The 19,046-nt window shown below is 39.1% G+C and overlaps 1 protein-coding gene across 1 annotated transcript; it reads left to right on the forward strand.

Moving 5' to 3' along the window:
• The first annotated feature begins 1,496 nt into the window (after window positions 1–1,496).
• On the forward strand, window positions 1,497–6,982 carry LOC134662743 (uncharacterized). Its single transcript, XM_063519014.1, has 4 exons — window positions 1,497–2,377; window positions 2,848–3,103; window positions 5,791–5,988; window positions 6,749–6,982. The coding sequence occupies exons 1-4, from the start codon at window positions 1,497–1,499 to the stop codon at window positions 6,980–6,982; spliced, it is 1,569 nt and encodes a 522-aa protein (XP_063375084.1).
• Window positions 6,983–19,046: the final 12,064 nt, after the last annotated feature.

Genomic DNA, 19,046 nt, shown 5'->3' on the forward strand with positions numbered 1-19,046 from the left:
TCACATTGCTAAAAATTAATAGTTTAAAAAACACTAGAAAAACACGCTTTTATAAATGCACGTAAAAACCAAAAATTATTCCATCATGGAATGCCAGTGCCTATCTTCCGACTTCATCATCAGACCTTGAAACCTAATCGTGGTCAAAGTTCATTACAAGACTTTTCTAACAAATCCAAATAGTACTATGCCTTATGGGAAACGGTCGAAGAGATAGTTCAGATCCGGAAACCGCTACCAACTTTTAGTATGTTGTTGGGCATGGTATTGGGTCTCCAAAACTGCCGGGAGACAGCGGCGCCGGCCATCTACTTCAGCGGAATGACGTCATCAAAATGACTCCCGCCTCGTTGCGAATATTGCATATTGCACCCATAATATGGATTGCACATACACGTGTGGGGTATTAAATGAAAACCAATTAAATATACTATATTTAATTCATACAGTGTGTACCGAAATAAACAACAGTTTAAGAGAAATTTACAAAGAAATAAAAATGATGTAAAAAAATATTCGATTATTTGGGTTTTACAACCAAACCAAAAGTCGGATGTTAAAGCAATGTACTACAAAATTAAAGACGACATCTGACGCCATACGTTGATATCAATAAAGTCAAAATTGGACCAAATATGTGGAAATTATGCATCAAAATGTAGATATTTGCCCATACAAATGCATTAAAGTTAATAAAATCCCAATTGGTCATTTTCAGGATAATCCGCGTTAGCTTCTAGTATGTTATTAGAAATATGAACTGAGTTCTAAAACTGTCGGGAGACCATCTCTATTGTCCCCCAGTCAGGAATAATGACGTCATACAAATAATCACTGCCGAATTTCGTAAAATGTAAATTATAGCTATACTATGAGTCACATATACATGTGTTACATGTAATGAAAGGTTATTAAATTTAGTATGATTCACCAAACATTGTTTGTAAAAAAAATGTATAGTTTCAGAGCTAGAAACAAAGAAATAACACTTTTTATGGAAAAAGTAGATATATATTGATTTTATAGCTAAACTAAAATCGACAAAAAAATGTTGCGTATAATATTTAAGCAACCAGTTATTCAACTATACATCACAATTTAAATTTTACATTTCCGATAAAAACTGTGGAAGTTGTGGAAAAAAAACTAAAGCGCGCCAACTTCTACCTTAATGCGCTCATATTATGCAAAGAATAATTCTAATTATCGAGTATTAAATGAATGAACATTACATAAAAAACATGAAAACGACATTTTAGAATGGAACCTTAATTAAAAAAATAATAATTTACTTGATAAGTGGTACATATTAGGTATATGTATAGATATGGAGGGTAGAACCAGTCTTGCAATAAACGATATACTGACCGCACGCCTATTATTTGTCACTGGCGAACGAGGCGTGGTTTTTACCGTTATTTTAGTCAATACGTGCTAAAATCAAGTATTATTCTGTGTACGAGTGATAACTAAATCTAAATAGTTGTTAAAAAACAATGGGCGTCGGCAAAATACCCGAGTTTGACGTGAAAGCTGGAAATTGGACTATGTACTGTGAGAGGTTAGAAATGTATTTCCTCGCGAACGATATTAAGGATGAAGTGAAGTTGCCAACATTAATCGCCGTAATGGGAGAAGATGCATATCAATTGTTATCTACGTTAGCAAGCCCCAAACAACCTTCATCTTTGACCTTCACTAACGCGGTGAAGCTGCTAAAGGATCACTTGCAACCGAAGCCCTCCATCTTGGCCGAACGCTACAGATTTCGACAGCGGCGCCAGGCAGAGGGAGAGAGTGTAGCTGAGTATGTGGCTGAACTGAAGAAGTTAGCAAAAACATGCGATTTTGGTACCTCGTTAGAAGATAATCTTCGCGACCAACTTGTTTGTGGCATTGTCAGTGAGTCGACGCGGCAAAGATTGTTTGCGGAGGACGGAATTGGCTACTCGAGGGCGGTCAGCTTGGCTACGACACTGGAGGCGGCAGAAAAGAATGCAGTCGCCGTAGATCGTGACGCTAAGGTTATCACGGGTGTACATAAACTAGAAGCGAACCATAAATGTATGGCGTGCGGGGAGATTGGGCATAAAACGGAAGGCTGTAAATATAAAAACTTTAAGTGTAGTATGTGCAAAAACATAGACCACTTAAGAAGGATGTGCCCTGAGAAAAATGCAAGATTCGGAGTGACGGAAACGGCGGGCAGCCAGTCACAATCACGCGGAGACGGCGTGATCTATAACGGTAGCGGAGCACGCGGTAACCGATCAGCTGGGAGAGGCGGCAGCGGGCGCGGGCGCGGGCGCGGAGGGGCTCGGGCCGCCGAGGCACAAACAACTATTGGGTGCACGCGCACCGGGCATCAGCTGACGAGGCGAGCGTTAACGGCGGATATACGTCGGCGCTGGACAATAGTTGTGATTCGGATGATGACAACGAACCTATGTACCAAATGTCGTTAAGCAAATATAAACCGGTATGTATCACAATGTTTGTTGAAAATCAGTTGCTAAATATGGAAATTGACACCGGGGCCGCCTTATCATGTATTACGCTAGATACTTATCATAAACATTTCAGTGATTTACCGTTACGGCCATGTCGTTTAAATTTAACGCTATACAATAAAGCTGTGATTCAACCGGAGGGTTATTTGCGAGTCGTAGTTAGGTACAAAGGAATTACAAAAAGATTAGATTTGTATGTCATGGACGACGGTGTCACGACTCTTTTAGGTCGACAATGGCTTTCAGAGTTAGGTATAGATGTTCCTGCTTCTAAGATTTGTAATATAGACACAGAAAAAGTAAATAAATCTAATAACCTTAATGAAATCCTTTCCAGGCATGAGTCATTGTTTGACGGCACCCTGGGGCGGTACACGGGCGGCACGGTGCGGCTGCATGTACGCCCGGGCGGGGGCCCGGTGTTCTGCCGCGCGCGGCCGGTGCCGTTTGCGCTGCGGCCGCGCGTTGACGCCGAGCTTGACGCCATGCTTGAAGCGGGCGTCATCCGGCCCGTCAGCCGCTCCGACTGGGCCACTCCTCTGGTGATTGCTCGTAAGGCGGACGGCGGAATACGGCTGTGTGCGGACTATAAGGTGACCCTTAATCCTAACTTATTGGTCGATAGACTCGATAGGTACCTGGTTCCCAAGGTCGATGACCTTGATATATTGATATAAGTATTTCACTAAATTAGACTTGTCACAAGCTTATATAATCAACTAGTCCTAGATGAGGCGTCCACGGAGTACACGGTGATAAATACACATAAGGGACTATTAAATACACTCGCTCAGTTTATGGGCTGGCGTCTAGCCCAGGACTCTTTCAAAAGTTTATGGAAGATTTATTTAAAGGGGTACCGGATGTAATAATTTTTTATGATGATATCTTAATTAAAAGTAAAGACATAGGTAGTCACCTTCATATGATCGAGCAGGTGCTAAGTATATTAGAGTCAAATGGGTTAAAAATTAAAAAAAGTAAATGTGACTTCTTGACTAAGAAAGTTGAGTACTTAGGTTTTGTTCTCGACAAGGAAGGTTTAAGGGTAAATCCGGATAAAATTAAACCTATCATCGACATGCCCCCACCCCAGAATAACCATCAATTAAAATCTTTGTTAGGTATGATCAATTTTTACGGGAAATTTGTAAAAAACTTAGCATCCCGATTAACACCACTGTATACGAGGGGCGTTCAAAATATTCTCGGTATTGATATCTTACAACCTCTTCTAAAATTTCTTTCGTTACTGGCCGCTAAGGTTTATTCATTGACATTAAAAAAAAGTATAATTCGAAGCGAGATGTTCTTTTGTTTTTCTGCAATTGCTGAACAAACATGAACATCATGTGGGAATTGACAATGTTAACTAAATTAGAACATCGATGCGTGATAAAATTCTTGACAAAACAGGGTAAAAATCAAAAAACCATAAAAGAGGAAATGGATTGTGTTTACCGTGAGTCTGCTCCTTCTTTATCTACCATTCAAAAGTGGTCAAGCGAGTTTAAACGTGGAAGGGAGAGTGTTGAAGACGACCCTAGACCTGGCCGGCCTGTAGTAGCTACTTCACAAGAAAATATTGATAAAGTGGAAAAACTTATATTGGAAGATGGTCGAGTGAAGGTAAAATCTATAGCACAAGTAACCAATCTCTCTATTGGTACCATACATGATATTATCCATGACCATCTTAATATGTCAAAAGTAAGTGCAAGATGGGTTCCGCGAATGCTGACTCGGCTTCAAAAAGGCATGCGTGTAGCTTGTTGTTCCGATTTTATTGACCTGTGCGGTGAAAATCCTGATGAGGTGCTGCAAAGAATAGTTACTGGAGATGAAACCTGGGTTCATCATTATGACCCAGAGAGTAAACAAGAGTCCATGCAGTGGCACATTAAGGGTTCAGCTCATCCCAAGAAGTTCAAGGTCATCCCTTCAGCTGGCAAGGTCATGGCCACGATATTTTGGGATTGTGAAGGAGTATTACAGATCGATTATAAAGAAAAAGGTGTAAATATCACAGGACAGTACTACGCTAACATTCTACGTCAATTAAAGGATGCAATCAAAGAAAAGAGGCGAGGAAAGTTAACCAAAGGTGTTATGCTTCTGCATGACAACGCCCCCGTCCATACTGCTCATATTGCCAAGGCAGCTATTGTTGAATGTGGGTTTGAAACTGTTACTCACCCACCGTATAGTCCGGACTTAGCCCCCAGCGACTTCTTTTTGTTCCCCAATCTTAAAAAGGATCTGCGTGGAAATAAATTTTCCGATGATGAAGCATTGAAGGCGGCAGTGGAGGAGCATTTTTACACCAAAGATAAAAAATATTTTTATGCAGGATTAATAAAAATAATTGATCGATCTTTTAAGTGTATGAACATAGGGGGGGAGTATATTGAAAAATAAAAATATCAAACTTTTCGTACTTGTTTGTTTTCATTCTCATACCGAGAATATTTTGAATACCCCTCGTAGCTTATTAAAAAAAGGCAAACATTATCATTGGGGGAGGGAGCAGAATGAGGCATTCCTTCAGGTAAAAAAAGATCTTTGTGGAGCGGAGGTATTGGTTCATTTTGACATGTCACGGGTTAGTGTGGTAACTTGTGACGCGTCATCACGTGGCCTTGGGGCGGTACTGGCCCAACGCGCTCCTGATGGCTCCGAGCGCGCCGTCGCCTACGCGTCGCGCGCACTTACCTCCGCAGAAATGCATTACAGTCAAATTCACAAGGAGGCTTTAGCCATCGTTTTTGCCACAGATAAGTTCCATCAGTATTTATTTGGTAGAAAATTCATTCTTGGCACGGATCATAAAATTCATAAACCTCTAGTAAGCATTTTTGGACCAAATGTTGGAATACCGACTACGGCAGCAAGTCGGCTTCAGAGGTGGGCGATTAAGTTATCAGCTTATGACTTTAACATAGAATATGTAAATACCGATAAAAATACCGCGGATGCACTATCGCGTTTAATTGATTCTCACAAGGATAACTCAATCGCCTCTGAAGAAGTGTTGCCAGAGCAGACGTACTTACATTTCGCATCTGAAGCCCTTTTATTAGACTATAAGGTACTAAAAAGGGAAACAGCTTCAGACCCGATTCTTGGCAGAGTTTTGAGTTACGTCGTGGATGGGTGGCCTACCGACGTAGATATAAAAGAGCTTATGCCATATTTGAATAGACGTAAAGAGATATATATCGAACTAGGTTGTGTCATGTGGGGACACAGAGTAGTTATCCCGATATCTTGTCAATCCAAGGTAATGAAAGAGCTGCACGACACACACATGGGTGTTGTTAAAACAAAGGCGTTAGCACGGAGCTACGTGTGGTGGCCGGGAGTGGACGAGGCTGTGGAGGCGGCCTGCGGCGGCTGCGAGGTGTGCGCCAGCGTGGCAATGGCAAGCGCGCCGCCCGGCCACGCACCGAGCCCCTGGCCATGGCCCAATCGCCCATGGGCAAGATTACATTGTGATTTTTTTAGGGCCCATATTAGGGAATACTTATTTTATTGTGGTAGATGCCGGTTCTAAGTGGATTGAGGCCATTCGTATGAAATCAACGAACGCAGGGGCAGTTATTTCAGAGTTAAGGCCAATGTGGGCGAGATTTGGCCTACCAAAACAAGTAGTTACAGATAATGGCCCTCCTTTTACTAGTGCGGAATTTGAGGCTTTTTTGGCAAGAAATGAAATGGATCATTTATTTTCAGCGCCTTACCACCCGGCGCGGCGTCCAACGGTGCCGCAGAAAATAGTGTTAAAATTTGCAAACGGGCAATTCAAAAAGCTATCAAACAAAAAGTAGATATAGATACGGCTTTAAACAGATTTTTATTATCATATAGAAATACCGAGCATTACACTACAGGCTACAGGTGAAAGTCCGGCCAGAATCTTACAGGGAAGAAATTTACGTATGCGCTTAGATAATTTAAAACCAGATCGTTTAGACCGTGTAAACAAACGTCAAGGGCATGACAACGCGGAACGAGGGATGCGAGGGCGCGAATTCGCACGCGGCGACGAAGTGTGGTGCCGCGACTACCGCTCTTCCGATCGCTGGGTCCCGGGAAAGGTCTCAGACATTCTAGGTAATACAGACTATAAAGTATTTTGTGATAAGGGAACCGAGGTACATAGACACATCGACCAACTAAGACGTAGGGTCCCAAGGGTAACCGAGGAAGTACGTACACCGTCTAGATCATCCGTCCAGCGTAGAAATAGCTCATTAATTGTTCCGCAAGTAGATAGAGGCGAGCTGGAACCAGAGGAACGACCAGCGGAGCCGATTAGAGCTGGCGCGAGCGAGGCTGCGACTAAAGACGCTTCCCCGCAGGCTGCCGCCGTGGACCAGCCCCAGGTTGCAACCGATATGGGTGATAATATGTGTCCACCTAAAAGGGTACCTAAACCTCCTATACGTTTCGGATTTGAGGAATATTTTTAGAATTAAGTATCACCTCCCTTCTATACTGTATGATTGTATTAAATTAATTGTTAGCTGCATAAGATAATGTAAGCGTCCGAGTGTTCAACACTACCTACTTGTTATCCCTTTTATCTAAATTTATGGTTTATCGTAATAGACGGAATAATCACAGAGTAAATTAACGTAAGTAATTAACAGACCGAATATTCGCACGCTTACCCTGAGTACTTAGCCATCAATATTAAGATATCACTGTACCTATTCCTAAAATAAACACATTCAAACAGATGATGGCTAAATCTTAAAGAACTTGTAAATCAATTTCCACCGGTGTGTGCGTTAGATAAGGTCACTCGTACACATCTGTATTATTGTTATCGGCTACGATTCACAGCTGTTTAGAATTTAGAACCAAATAGTATTAAGTTAGTTAGTAGCGAATAAAGGTCGAGGTGTTGGTACATATTAGGTATATGTATAGATATGGAGGGTAGAACCAGTCTTGCAATAAACGATATACTGACCGCACGCCTATTATTTGTCAATAAGTAAGCACAATACTGTTTCTTTCAGTACCTAATCTCCTCCTTTCAAAGTCGGTTAAAATGTAGCTTTTGTGACCTGGGCTATAAAGACAAATAAATTGACACCTAATTTATCAAAATCAGTTCAGTAGTTTCATGCAAACGGTACCTACACATGCACGCATAGATAGCAAATTCTGCATTAGTCGGACAAAAAATTAAAATTCAATAATTAGACCTTTACTATTATGGCCTGGCGTGGCTTGGCATCTAACGTTGAAAGTGTTGAAACCCTCAGGCCGTAGATGTTAGCAGGCCTAGCGGGCGTCGCCTCGATGAGTTAGCAAGATGCCTTATGGAGGCTTCGAATGACCAGAGGGGTGACCTGTATTTCGGAGGATCAGGGGGAAAATTCTGCCAGTCTTCTCAGTTCAGCCTTGAAACCCTTGCACCACTCAAGATTCCACTTTTCGAATTACTCGCTACGCTCGTAGTTAAATTTTGCTTCTATATAAGGCTAAGCCCTCGGAATACCCAACTGGCGCGAAGTGGCGCAGAATAGGGCAGAGTGACGCTCTTTTGTGTCAGAGGCCAAGATCCTCTTTGGGTCACTGAGCCAGTGATGTATGTATGTATGTATGTATAAGGCTAATTGAGGCTTAAATATATAATTATGTATCGCATTTACCTCGATAAGGCATTTTTTATTAGGCATGTACCTACTTACTGGCATGTAACTTTACATTTCTATAATAAGTTTTGTTAGCGTTAGGCCATAACAATAAGAGTCTATTTCATATTAATACATATTTACCTCGACTACGGCAGGAACGTATGCCATTATGTATTGCATGCTATCTACGTATGTAATTATGTATGTATTGCCCAGGTCACAAAAGCTACATTTTAAGTATTTTAACCGACTTTGAAAGGAGGAGATTCGGTACTTAAAGAAACAGTACCTATTTTGCTTACTTATCAAGTAAATTATTATTTTTTTAATTAAGGTTCCATTCGAAAATGTCGTTTTCATGTATTTTATGTAATGTTCATTCATTTAATACTCGATAATTAGAACTATTCTTTGCATAATATGAGCGCATTAAGGTAGAATTGTTGGCGCGCTTTAGTTTTGGCTACAAATATCATAATGACCACCAAAAAATACTTGGTACCCTAAATAAAAAAGCGGCCAAGTGCGAGTCGGACTCGCCCATGAAGGGTTCCGTATTTAGGCGATTTATGACGTATTAAAAAAAAACTACTTGCTAGATCTCGTTCAAACCAATTTTCGGTGGAAGTTTACATGGTAATGTACATCATATATTTTTTTTAGTTTTATCATTCTCTTATTTTAGAAGTTAGGGGGGGGGGACACACATTTTACCACTTTGGAAGTGTCTCTCGCGCAAACTATTCAGTTTAGAAAAAAATGATATTAGGAACCTCAATATTATTTTTGAAGACCTATCCATAGATACCCCACACGTATGGGTTTGATGAAAAAAAAAATTTTGAGTTTCAGTTCGAAGTATGGGGAACCCCAAAAATTAGTTGTTTTTTTTCTATTTTTGTGTGAAAATCTTAATGCGGTTCACAGAATACATCTACTTACCAAGTTTCAACAGTATAGTTCTTATAGTTTCGGAGAAAAGTGGCTGTGACATACGGACTGACAGACAGACGGACAGACAGACGGACAGACAGACGGACAGACAGACATGACGAATCTATAAGGGTTCCGTTTTTTGCCATTTGGATACGGAACCCTAAAAATCATGCTTACCAAAAAAAATTACTGAACACAAAAAAAAAGCGGCCAAGTGCGAGTCGGACTCGCCCATGAAGGGTTCCGTATTTAGGCGATTTATGACGTATAAAAAAAACTACTTACTAGATCTCGTTCAAACCAATTTTCGGTGGAAGTTTACATGGTAATGTATATCATATATTTTTTTTAGTTTTATCATTCTCTTATTTTAGAAGTTACAGGGGGGGGGGACACATTTTACTACTTTGGAAGTGTCTCTCGCGCAAACTATTCAGTTTAGAAAAAAATGATATTAGAAACCTCAATATCATTTTTGAAGACCTATCCATAGATACCCCACACGTATGGGTTTGATGAAAAAAAAATTTTTCAGTTTCAGTTCGAAGTATGGGGAACCCCAAAAATTTATTGTTTTTTTTCTATTTTTGTGTGAAAATCTTAATGCGGTTTACAGAATACATCTACTTACCAAGTTTCAACAGTATAGTTCTTATAGTTTCGAAGAAAAGTGGCTGTGACATACGGACCGACAGACAGACGGACAGACAGACAGACAGACAGACATGACGAATCTATAAGGGTTCCGTTTTTTGCCATTTGGCTACGGAACCCTAATAAGGCCTAAAATTACAAAAGTACCACCGTTTTAATTACGACTGCACTTCAAATTGTATTCAAATAACAAATATATTGAACGATTACCAAAAATCATTAATGATCACCAAATCTTGAAGACCAAATTAATGCGACATTTTCACCTAATTAAACCACTATGATTACCAAAAAATTTATACATATTACCAAATAAAGTAAAATGATGCCAAAATTACTAGCCCCTGTCTGTCTGTCTGGCTGTCTTGGTCTTACAGAAAAGAAATGCTACTAGAAAAGTGGGTTAGGTTAGGTTTGAACTGCGACCCTTACAGAAAAGAAATGCTACTAGAAAAGTGGGTTAGGTTAGGTTTGAACTGCGACTCTTACGGAAACGAAATGCTACAAGAAAAGTGGGTTAGGTTAGGTTTGAACTGCGACCCTTACAGAAAAGAAATGCTACTAGAAAAGTGGGTTAGGTTAGGTTTGAACTGCGACTCTTACGGAAACGAAATGCTACAAGAAAAGTGGGTTAGGTTAGGTTTGAACTGCGACCCTTACAGAAAAGAAATGCTACTAGAAAAGTGGGTTAGGTTAGGTTTGAACTGCGACCCTTACGGAAACGAAATGCTACAAGAAAAGTGGGTTAGGTTAGGTTTGAACTGCGACTTACAGAAAAGAAATGCTACTAGAAAAGTGGGTTAGGTTAGGTTTGAACTGCGACCCTTACAGAAAAGAAATGCTACTAGATAAGTGGGTTAGGTTAGGTTTGAACTGCGACCCATACAAAAACGAAATGCTACTAGAAAAGTTGGTTAGGTTAGGTTTGAACTGCGACCCTTGCAGAAAAGAAATGCTACTAGAAAAGTGGGTTAGGTTGTTAGAACTACGACTGTTACAGAAATAAAATGCTACTAGAAAAAGGTGACGAAGTGGATTAATTAATTTAATAGGATAACAATATATTAAATATTTGCACATTTTTAATTAAAATGTGGTTACAATTTTGGTGATCATTTACTATTTTTGGGTTTACAATGATTATTTTGGAGTCATTTGCTTTAATAGGATAGCAAGATTTAAAAATTTGATTATAATTTTACATTAAAATGGGGTTCTAATTTTGGTGGTCATTTAATATTTTTGGGTTTACAATTATTATTTTGGTGTCATTTTCTTTAATAGGATAGTAAGATGTAATAAAATTGGTAATCATTTCACATTAAAATGGAGTTATAATTTTGGTGATCATTTATTATTTTAGGGTGGTAAAATACATTTTTTTGGTATAAAATTTTACTAAATCTGGTGATCAGTTAAATAGCAGCCTTTAGTTTTTAGGGTTCCGTACCCAAAGGGTAAAAACGGGACCCTATTAATAAGACTCCGCTGTCCGTCCGTCCGTCCGTCCGTCACCAGGCTGTATCTCACGAACCGTGATAGCTAGACAGTTGAAATTTTCACAGATGATGTATTTCTATTTTGCTTCTATATAAGGAGAGATATATAAGATTCTAAAAACAGAATAAAATAAAGATTTAAGTGGGGCTCCCATACAACAAACGTGATTTTTGACCGAAGTTAAGCAACGTCGGGCGGGGTCAGTACTTGGATGGGTGACCGTTTTTTTACTTGTTTTGCTCTATTTTTTGTTGATGGTGCGGAACCCTCCGTGCGCGAGTCCGACTCGCACTTGGCCCCTTTTTTTGCTTGTTTTGCTCTATTTTTTATTGATGGTGCGGAACCCTCCGTGCGCGAGTCCGACTCGCACTTGGCCGGTTTTTTTTCCACAACTTCCACAGTTTTTATCGGAAATGTAAAATTTAAATTGTGATATATAGTTGAATAACTGGTATTTTAAATATTATACGCAACATTTTATTGACGATTTTAGTTTAGCTATAAAATTGATATACATCTACTTTTTCCATAAAAAGTGGTATTTCTTTGTTTCTAGCTCTTAAACCGTACATTTTTTTAGAAACAATGTTTAAATGAATCATAATAAATTTAATAACTGTCTGCGCGTATAGACATACGTTGGGGCTGATGGCCAGGATTTGCGCTGATGTGGATGGCAGGTTGATGAAATGACGAAGGCAGCAGGTTCTTCGAATTAACTACATTTAATTCGGGATTTTACATTGTTTTTACGTAAATTAAATAAATAAAAATGAGTAACAAAAGATAGGTATGGGCTACGTGGTAGCTAGTTGAGAGAGATATGCAAATTGTAAGTGTCATCCTGTGTCGTCATTGGTGCGCGCAGGGATGACGAGCCGCTACACCATTGGCCGTCGATCACGACATATCTGATGTATGCTTCTCATTGGCTGCTGGTGACATGACGCGATAACATGTATGTGACGTCATGGTACTCGTGGTAGGTGCATCGCAGCCGGGGATGGGCGCGCGGGTCGCTAGTAGAGCTCCCGATACACGTGTTACACGCTGACACGGGTACCCGTGTTCTTAAGCCCGGCGGTATTAAGAACCCGAACTACACGAACCCGCCCGGATTCGGAAACGTTTACCCGTGTACCCGTGTATTTCGTGTACCCGTGTACACGGGTACCCGTGTACACGGATCTTATTTACCCGCGGGTTCGACCCTTCACTCTCGTGTTGGGGAGATTCGTGCTTGAAGACATACGATTGAATTGGAAAATTGATTGGTAATGTCTAATAGGTAGGTAAGTACACTTTGTTTCAATAATTCATATTTTTAGCTTTACTCTAAATAATATTAAAATTAACAATAGGTATCTTAGTATCCGTTGATTTCATTGATAGCTCGTTTTCTTCATTGTAGTTTTTAGGGTTCCGTAGCCAAATGGCAAAAACCGGAACCCTCATAGATTCGTCATGTCTGTCTGTCTGTCCGTCCGTCCGTCTGTCTGTCCGTCCGTATGTCACAGCCACTTTTCTCCGAAACTATAAGAACTATACTGTTGAAACTTGGTGAGTAGATGTATTCTGTGAACCGCATTAAGATTTTCACACAAAAATAGAAAAAAAAACAAAAAATTTTTGGGGTTCCCCATACTTCGAACTGAAACTCAAAAAATTTTTTTTCATCAAACCCATACGTGTGGGTTATCTATGGATAGGTCTTCAAAAATGATATTGAGGTTTCTAATATAATTTTTTTCTAAACTGAATAGTTTGCGCGAGAGACACTTCCAAAGTGGTAAAATGTGTCCCCCCCCCCCCTGTAACTTCTAAAATAAGAGAATGATAAAACTAAAAAAAATATATGATGTACATTACCATGTAAACTTCCACCGAAAATTGGTTTGAACGAGATCTAGTAAGTAGTTTTTTTTATACGTCATAAATCGCCTAAATACGGAACCCTTCATGGGCGAGTCCGACTCGCACTTGGCCGTTTTTTTGATAATGAAAGTAAACCTAAATGATAATCTAATACAAAAGTAGCTAGTTATGCTTACTGAAACTACCACGAACGGATATGTCATTATTTTCCTTTGTAGCGCGAGGGTGGGCAATTCTGATGCTTGAACAAACCAGTATAATAATACTATCAAGACCCGAGACATAAGTATAATAATACTAATAATATAGCCATTGATTTCCATGCAAATTTACATTTAGTCGTTTTTTCCTTTACATGGCCCCGCTTTGGGTAAAGGCCTCCTCCATTTGTTTCCTTTTTATTCTGTCTTGTGCTTTAAGCTTCCAGTCTCTACCAGCAATTCTTTGGATTTCGTCAATCCAGCGGTCTTTGGGTCTCCCTTTGCCTCTTTTTTTCCCGATAGGGCCCGCCCATTCAGTTACCCGTTTTGTCCCTCTTTTGTCTGTGATGCGAGCTACGTGTCTCGCCCATGTCCATTTCAGCTGTAGAGCGTGTTGTCCTGCGTCTATTAATTTAGTTTTCTCGCGCATGTTTTCGCTATTACATCTGTCACTGAGCTTAATGCCCAGGTTACTTCGTTCAATAGCTCGCTGATATGAACGTATTTTTGTTTTTATTATGTCCTTTGTGAAGAACCATGTTTGTGCACCGTAAGATAGACAAGGCAATAAGCACGCATCTCTGACCTTTTTACAAACATAAGTAGGTACTAGGTAACCTAAAAGCTCTCTTACATCGATTAGCGTGATCGATCAATTCGCCGCCGCTCCAGTGTATTTACAGTCGTGCTGATAAATAAACTGTGTTGTTTTATCCAAATGTTGAATAGCGTGAAGTAAATGTACAAGAATTCATACATACAGTACATCACAAAAAGGGATTAAGTATTTAAAAAAGCGCTGGTGGCCTAGCGGTAAGAGCGTGCGACTTGCAATCCGGAGGTCGCGGGTTCAAACCCCGGCTCGTACCAATGAGTTTTTCGGAACTTATGTACGAAATATCATTTGATATTTACCAGTCGCTTTTCGGTAAAGGAAAACATCGTGAGGAAACCGGACTAATCCCAATAAGGCCTAGTTTCCCCTTTGGGTTGGAAGGTCAGATGGCAGTCGCTTTCGTAAAAACTAGTGCCTACGTCAAATCATGGGATTAGTTGTCAAGCGGACCCCAGGCTCCCATGAGCCGTGGCAAAAAAATGCCGGGATAACGCGAGGAAGAAGAAGTATTTAAAATGGCCATATGCCACAATATACCGTGTTGTTTTACCAATATGAATTGGTGCTTTTGGTGTTATCTCTTTGTAACAAGCTTAACACGTCTGCAAAAAATACAACAACTAATCATTCAGGTAGAATTATCTCATTGTTTTGTTGCAACGCGGCACTAAAGAGCATTTTGCTAATGACAAAGACAGCAAGAAATGAATAATATCTGTGCCTAAGATTTATAAAGTATCTCATCACGTACGGTATGGTCTTTATTTTATCTATGCATGTTATTCTACGTCTACGACGATAAAGAACTAAACCGTAAGTACATGTTTTTTGTGTAGCTACCTAATTATTACTTGAATAACGAGTTATTTTGTATAGGGGCTGTTCATAAATTACGTTATCGATTTTTGACGTTTTTTGACCCCCCTCCCCCTAAAATCATCCAAAAATCATGCTTCGAATGACCCCGTTTCCTTCTACATCATCCGATGTCCAGACCCCCCCCCCCCCCCAATTTGAAATGACGTAATTTATGAATATCCCCATATCTTAAATGATGACAAAGGCAATACAAAATTAATTAAATTAGTATAATACATATCAATAACATTGAAAATTCGATAAAACTGATCGGATTCGATTCCAGTCGGAGCTCCTGATCCTGAATCTTTGTTTTATTTAAAGCTCTATACATTACTTCAATCTCCGCTACACGCAAAGACGGGTTAGGCCCGCGTGTATTTATGTTCCGTTCACCGTGTACACGGGTACACGGGTACACGGATACACGGATCTTAATTACACGGGTACCCGACTACACGTGTAGAACGGGTCAGAAAACCGTGTACGTGTAGTTCGGAAACGGGTACCGAACACGTGTACACGAAACACGGACACGACCGCGAGCCCTAGTCGCTAGGCGCGAGCCAGGTTGAAGGTCACGGGCCGCCGTCGTTTCTATGCGCTTTAGGTATTGCCGTAACATAACCTTTCATTACATGTAAAACACATGTATGTGTGACTCATAGTATAGCTATAATTTACATTTTACGAAATTCGGCAGTGATTATTTGTATGACGTCATTATTCCTGACTGGGGGACAATAGAGATGGTCTCCCGACAGTTTTAGAACCCAGGTCATACCTATTGCTAATAACATACTAGAAGCTTACGCGGATTATCCTGAAAATGACCAATTTTGATTTTTTTTTAATTTAATGCATTTGTATGGGCAAATACCTACATTTTGATGCATAATTTCCATATATTTGGTCCAATTTTGACTTTATTGATATCAACTTATGGCTTCAGACGTCGTCTTAAATTTTGTAGTACATTGCTTTAACGTCCGACTTTTGGTTTGGTTGTAAAACCCAAATAATTGAATATTCTTTTACATCATTTTTATTCTTTTGTAAATGGCTCTTAAACGGCTGTATATTTTGGTACACACTGTATAAATAAAATATAGCATATTTAACTAGCTTTCATTCAGTACCCCACACGATTATGTGCCATGCATAGTTTGGGTACAATATGCAATATTCTCAACGAAGCGGGAGTCATTTTGATGACGTCATTCCGCTGAAGTAGATGGCCGGCGCCGCTGGCTCCCGGCAGTTTTGGAGACTAAATACCATGCCCAACAACATACTAAAAGTTGGTAGCGGTTTCCGGATCTGAACTATATTCCCATACGGCAGTGCACTAAAACACAGCTATGAGCTTCCATCATGAAGTTCCAGTTCACATCTTCCGGCCATCATTAGATCAGTTCAACAGTACCATATTATTGTATTGTCATCAAAACTACATACAGCTGCCAATTTCCATGACGCTACGATCCTTGGAAGATGGTTAAATTAGTTACCTTAGATTCCATTACATAGTTAGTTACATACAGGTCGACCTAATAAATAGTGGAGTCAATATAAAGTTAAAGTTACATTACATTAATTGCACAGTCAAATGTTTCTACACGGGTGAATTATATATCATATTGAATACCCGTCTGCGAATTAACAACTTGATATCAGTTCCCGTTTTTGAGAAATAACATTTTTTTTATTTTATATTTTATACTACCTAAACAGTAATTTCACACTAGAGATTTTTTGAAGAATGGGCTATGAAGCTTACACGACTACACGGTCTGAATTTCTCCCGACAATAATATTAATTATAGATTTAATGAAAAAAACAATAATTTTGTAAGTTTTTCATGACCGAGAATATCCCACACTGAGAGAAAAGTTTACTATTGTGGTTAATAGTATTTGTTTCGATCATGTTTAATTTATCTGCCCGAGGAACTGCTATATTCGCAGAATAGCAGCATGATTTTGGAAACAAACAGCAAATAATGTTCTACACAATTAATGGACACTTCTAGTTTTTTGGCAGTAACTGTACAAGTTATTGAAGAATAACATACTTATTTTTCTCGCAATAATTAAATCAATTTCCAGCATAAAAAGTCAATGAAGTATGCTGTATTTCCAGGCTTCCACAGAGGTCAAGTCAAAATTTGTTTGAGATGTCAAAAAGATATCATTTTGTTATCATTCGCCCAACCGTCTCGCTCGCACCAATACATATTTCATCTAGTACGAGTGAAATGCACGCGCGAATGATATAAAATTACATCTTTTATAACAAAGTTCGAATTAGCATCAAGGTATATTAGGAAAATATACCTTATGACTTATGGCATTGCGTTAAGGTTTAATAATTCAATGCATAAAGTGTCTGTGTTTATGTGAAAAATGATAGGTGTCAATTTTTATATCTATTCACAAAACGTTTAGAATACAGGATGCACAGTCAGATATAAAGAGACCCTTGAAGTCTTACAACTATCTATGATACTGGATCTCAAGCTTATTTGGTTAGTAAGTACCGTCCACCAAGTTATACTTCGAATAGCCACCCGGACAAATTCCAAAGCTAATTTTGAATTTTAAAATTTGACAATCCACGAGAAGAGTAACGTAACGTCAAAGGATATGTTTGTCCCTTTTCAACGATCCTGTCATCAGATGCTTGAGTAGAGTGAAACTAAAAGAAGCAAATGTCAGCAATTCGTAACGCTTAGTTTTTGTTAGCGATAGCGCATCGCGACATGAGAACTAGTATGAGCCTGGCCCTCGATTACGTATAATTGCAAGGAAACTTGGGATCAAGTTATCTTAGTCAATTTAGAACAGTTGGAAATCAACTCATTGTGAAATTTTTGAACGTTTTCAAATAATTTGTTGGATTAAGTAGTAAAAGTGTTACAGTATGTTATATATTTGTGATCTACTCACAAGGCCCTTTCATTTGGTACCCCACATGGTATGTTTAAAAGAAAAATGGTAAAAACTTTGCGTCACAGCAACTACCCTCACCCCTTTCGCGCTTGTCATCTCATATATTTGTGTTCAGGATATTATACTGAATGCACTGATACCAAATATACTCATATCCGAGACGACATGAGCGTAAATTTTTCTAGAAGACTTTTCGAGAAAAGGCCAGGCTACAATATCTTTACAGGTTGATTGATACTGAGTGTATTAACACCATGTTCACCCATATCCAAGACGATATGAACGAAAAGTAACCTAAAGCCACCCTACCAACCTTTTCGTAACAATGAGAGATTATTTCTTGAAAATAATGTTGTATAAACTCCTTGTAGAGCACCTACCTGCGAAGAGATCGTGCTGTCAAAGTTGTTAATGATTTAATATAATATTGTTAATTAACTAAAGTTTTATTAATGCATCATTTCATCTTATACACCGCGGGATTTAATAACCCGAAAGATTTAAACCACGTATTTTTGACGACAGTACGAGTAAATATTGTTATATCAACATGGGTCCAATTATGTATTTTAATTAAACTGCTATTTCAGTACAAATTAAATCATATTAATTTACCGCTTCTTTGTGAACAAACCTTTACTTCAGAAAGTGAGCGAGTTTAATTAATCTCAAGTAGAGAAACAGAGAGCGAGCATGACATTTCACGAATCACTCCGATATCATACGATGCACGGCGAATGCAGTGACATGGGTTCCATGACAAGAAGTGTCAAGTTATATCTAGGATGATGTTTCGTCATTTTCGTCAAACTATCAGCCAGTTATCGTGAAGGTAAATAGTTTGCACTCTCGTGATTGAGAACAGAACAAAATTTCGGTAGTGAAACCTTTTTGTAGGATAGATACCAAACTTAGTTAAGTGAAACTGGCTAATAACCATGCAGTTAGTGCGTCTGCGTGTAAAATTAGTTGGTGGCTACGTCACGCATAAGGGTGTGTTAGAATTGAGATTTTTTAACTTGTGATTTGTTTTAAATAATTAATATCTCTTAAATTAAGGGTTTTTGGACTATGTGTTATATAACTTTATATACTCTAATTAGGCTCTAAAATCGTTGGTTTAAATCTTTCGGGTTATTAAATCCCGCGGTGTATATAACCCTATTACCCTTTGAATTACCTTTTTCACGTTTTCTACAGCAATGCAGTCGACTGCAGCAATTTTGAAGCGCGACATTGCTACCGACTGCATTACTGTGGTAAATGTCAAAATCGAAGTACCTGTCTGGATTTT

This window comes from Cydia amplana, chromosome 3 (assembly GCF_948474715.1).
Source record: "Cydia amplana chromosome 3, ilCydAmpl1.1, whole genome shotgun sequence".
NCBI lineage: Eukaryota > Metazoa > Arthropoda > Insecta > Lepidoptera > Tortricidae > Cydia > Cydia amplana.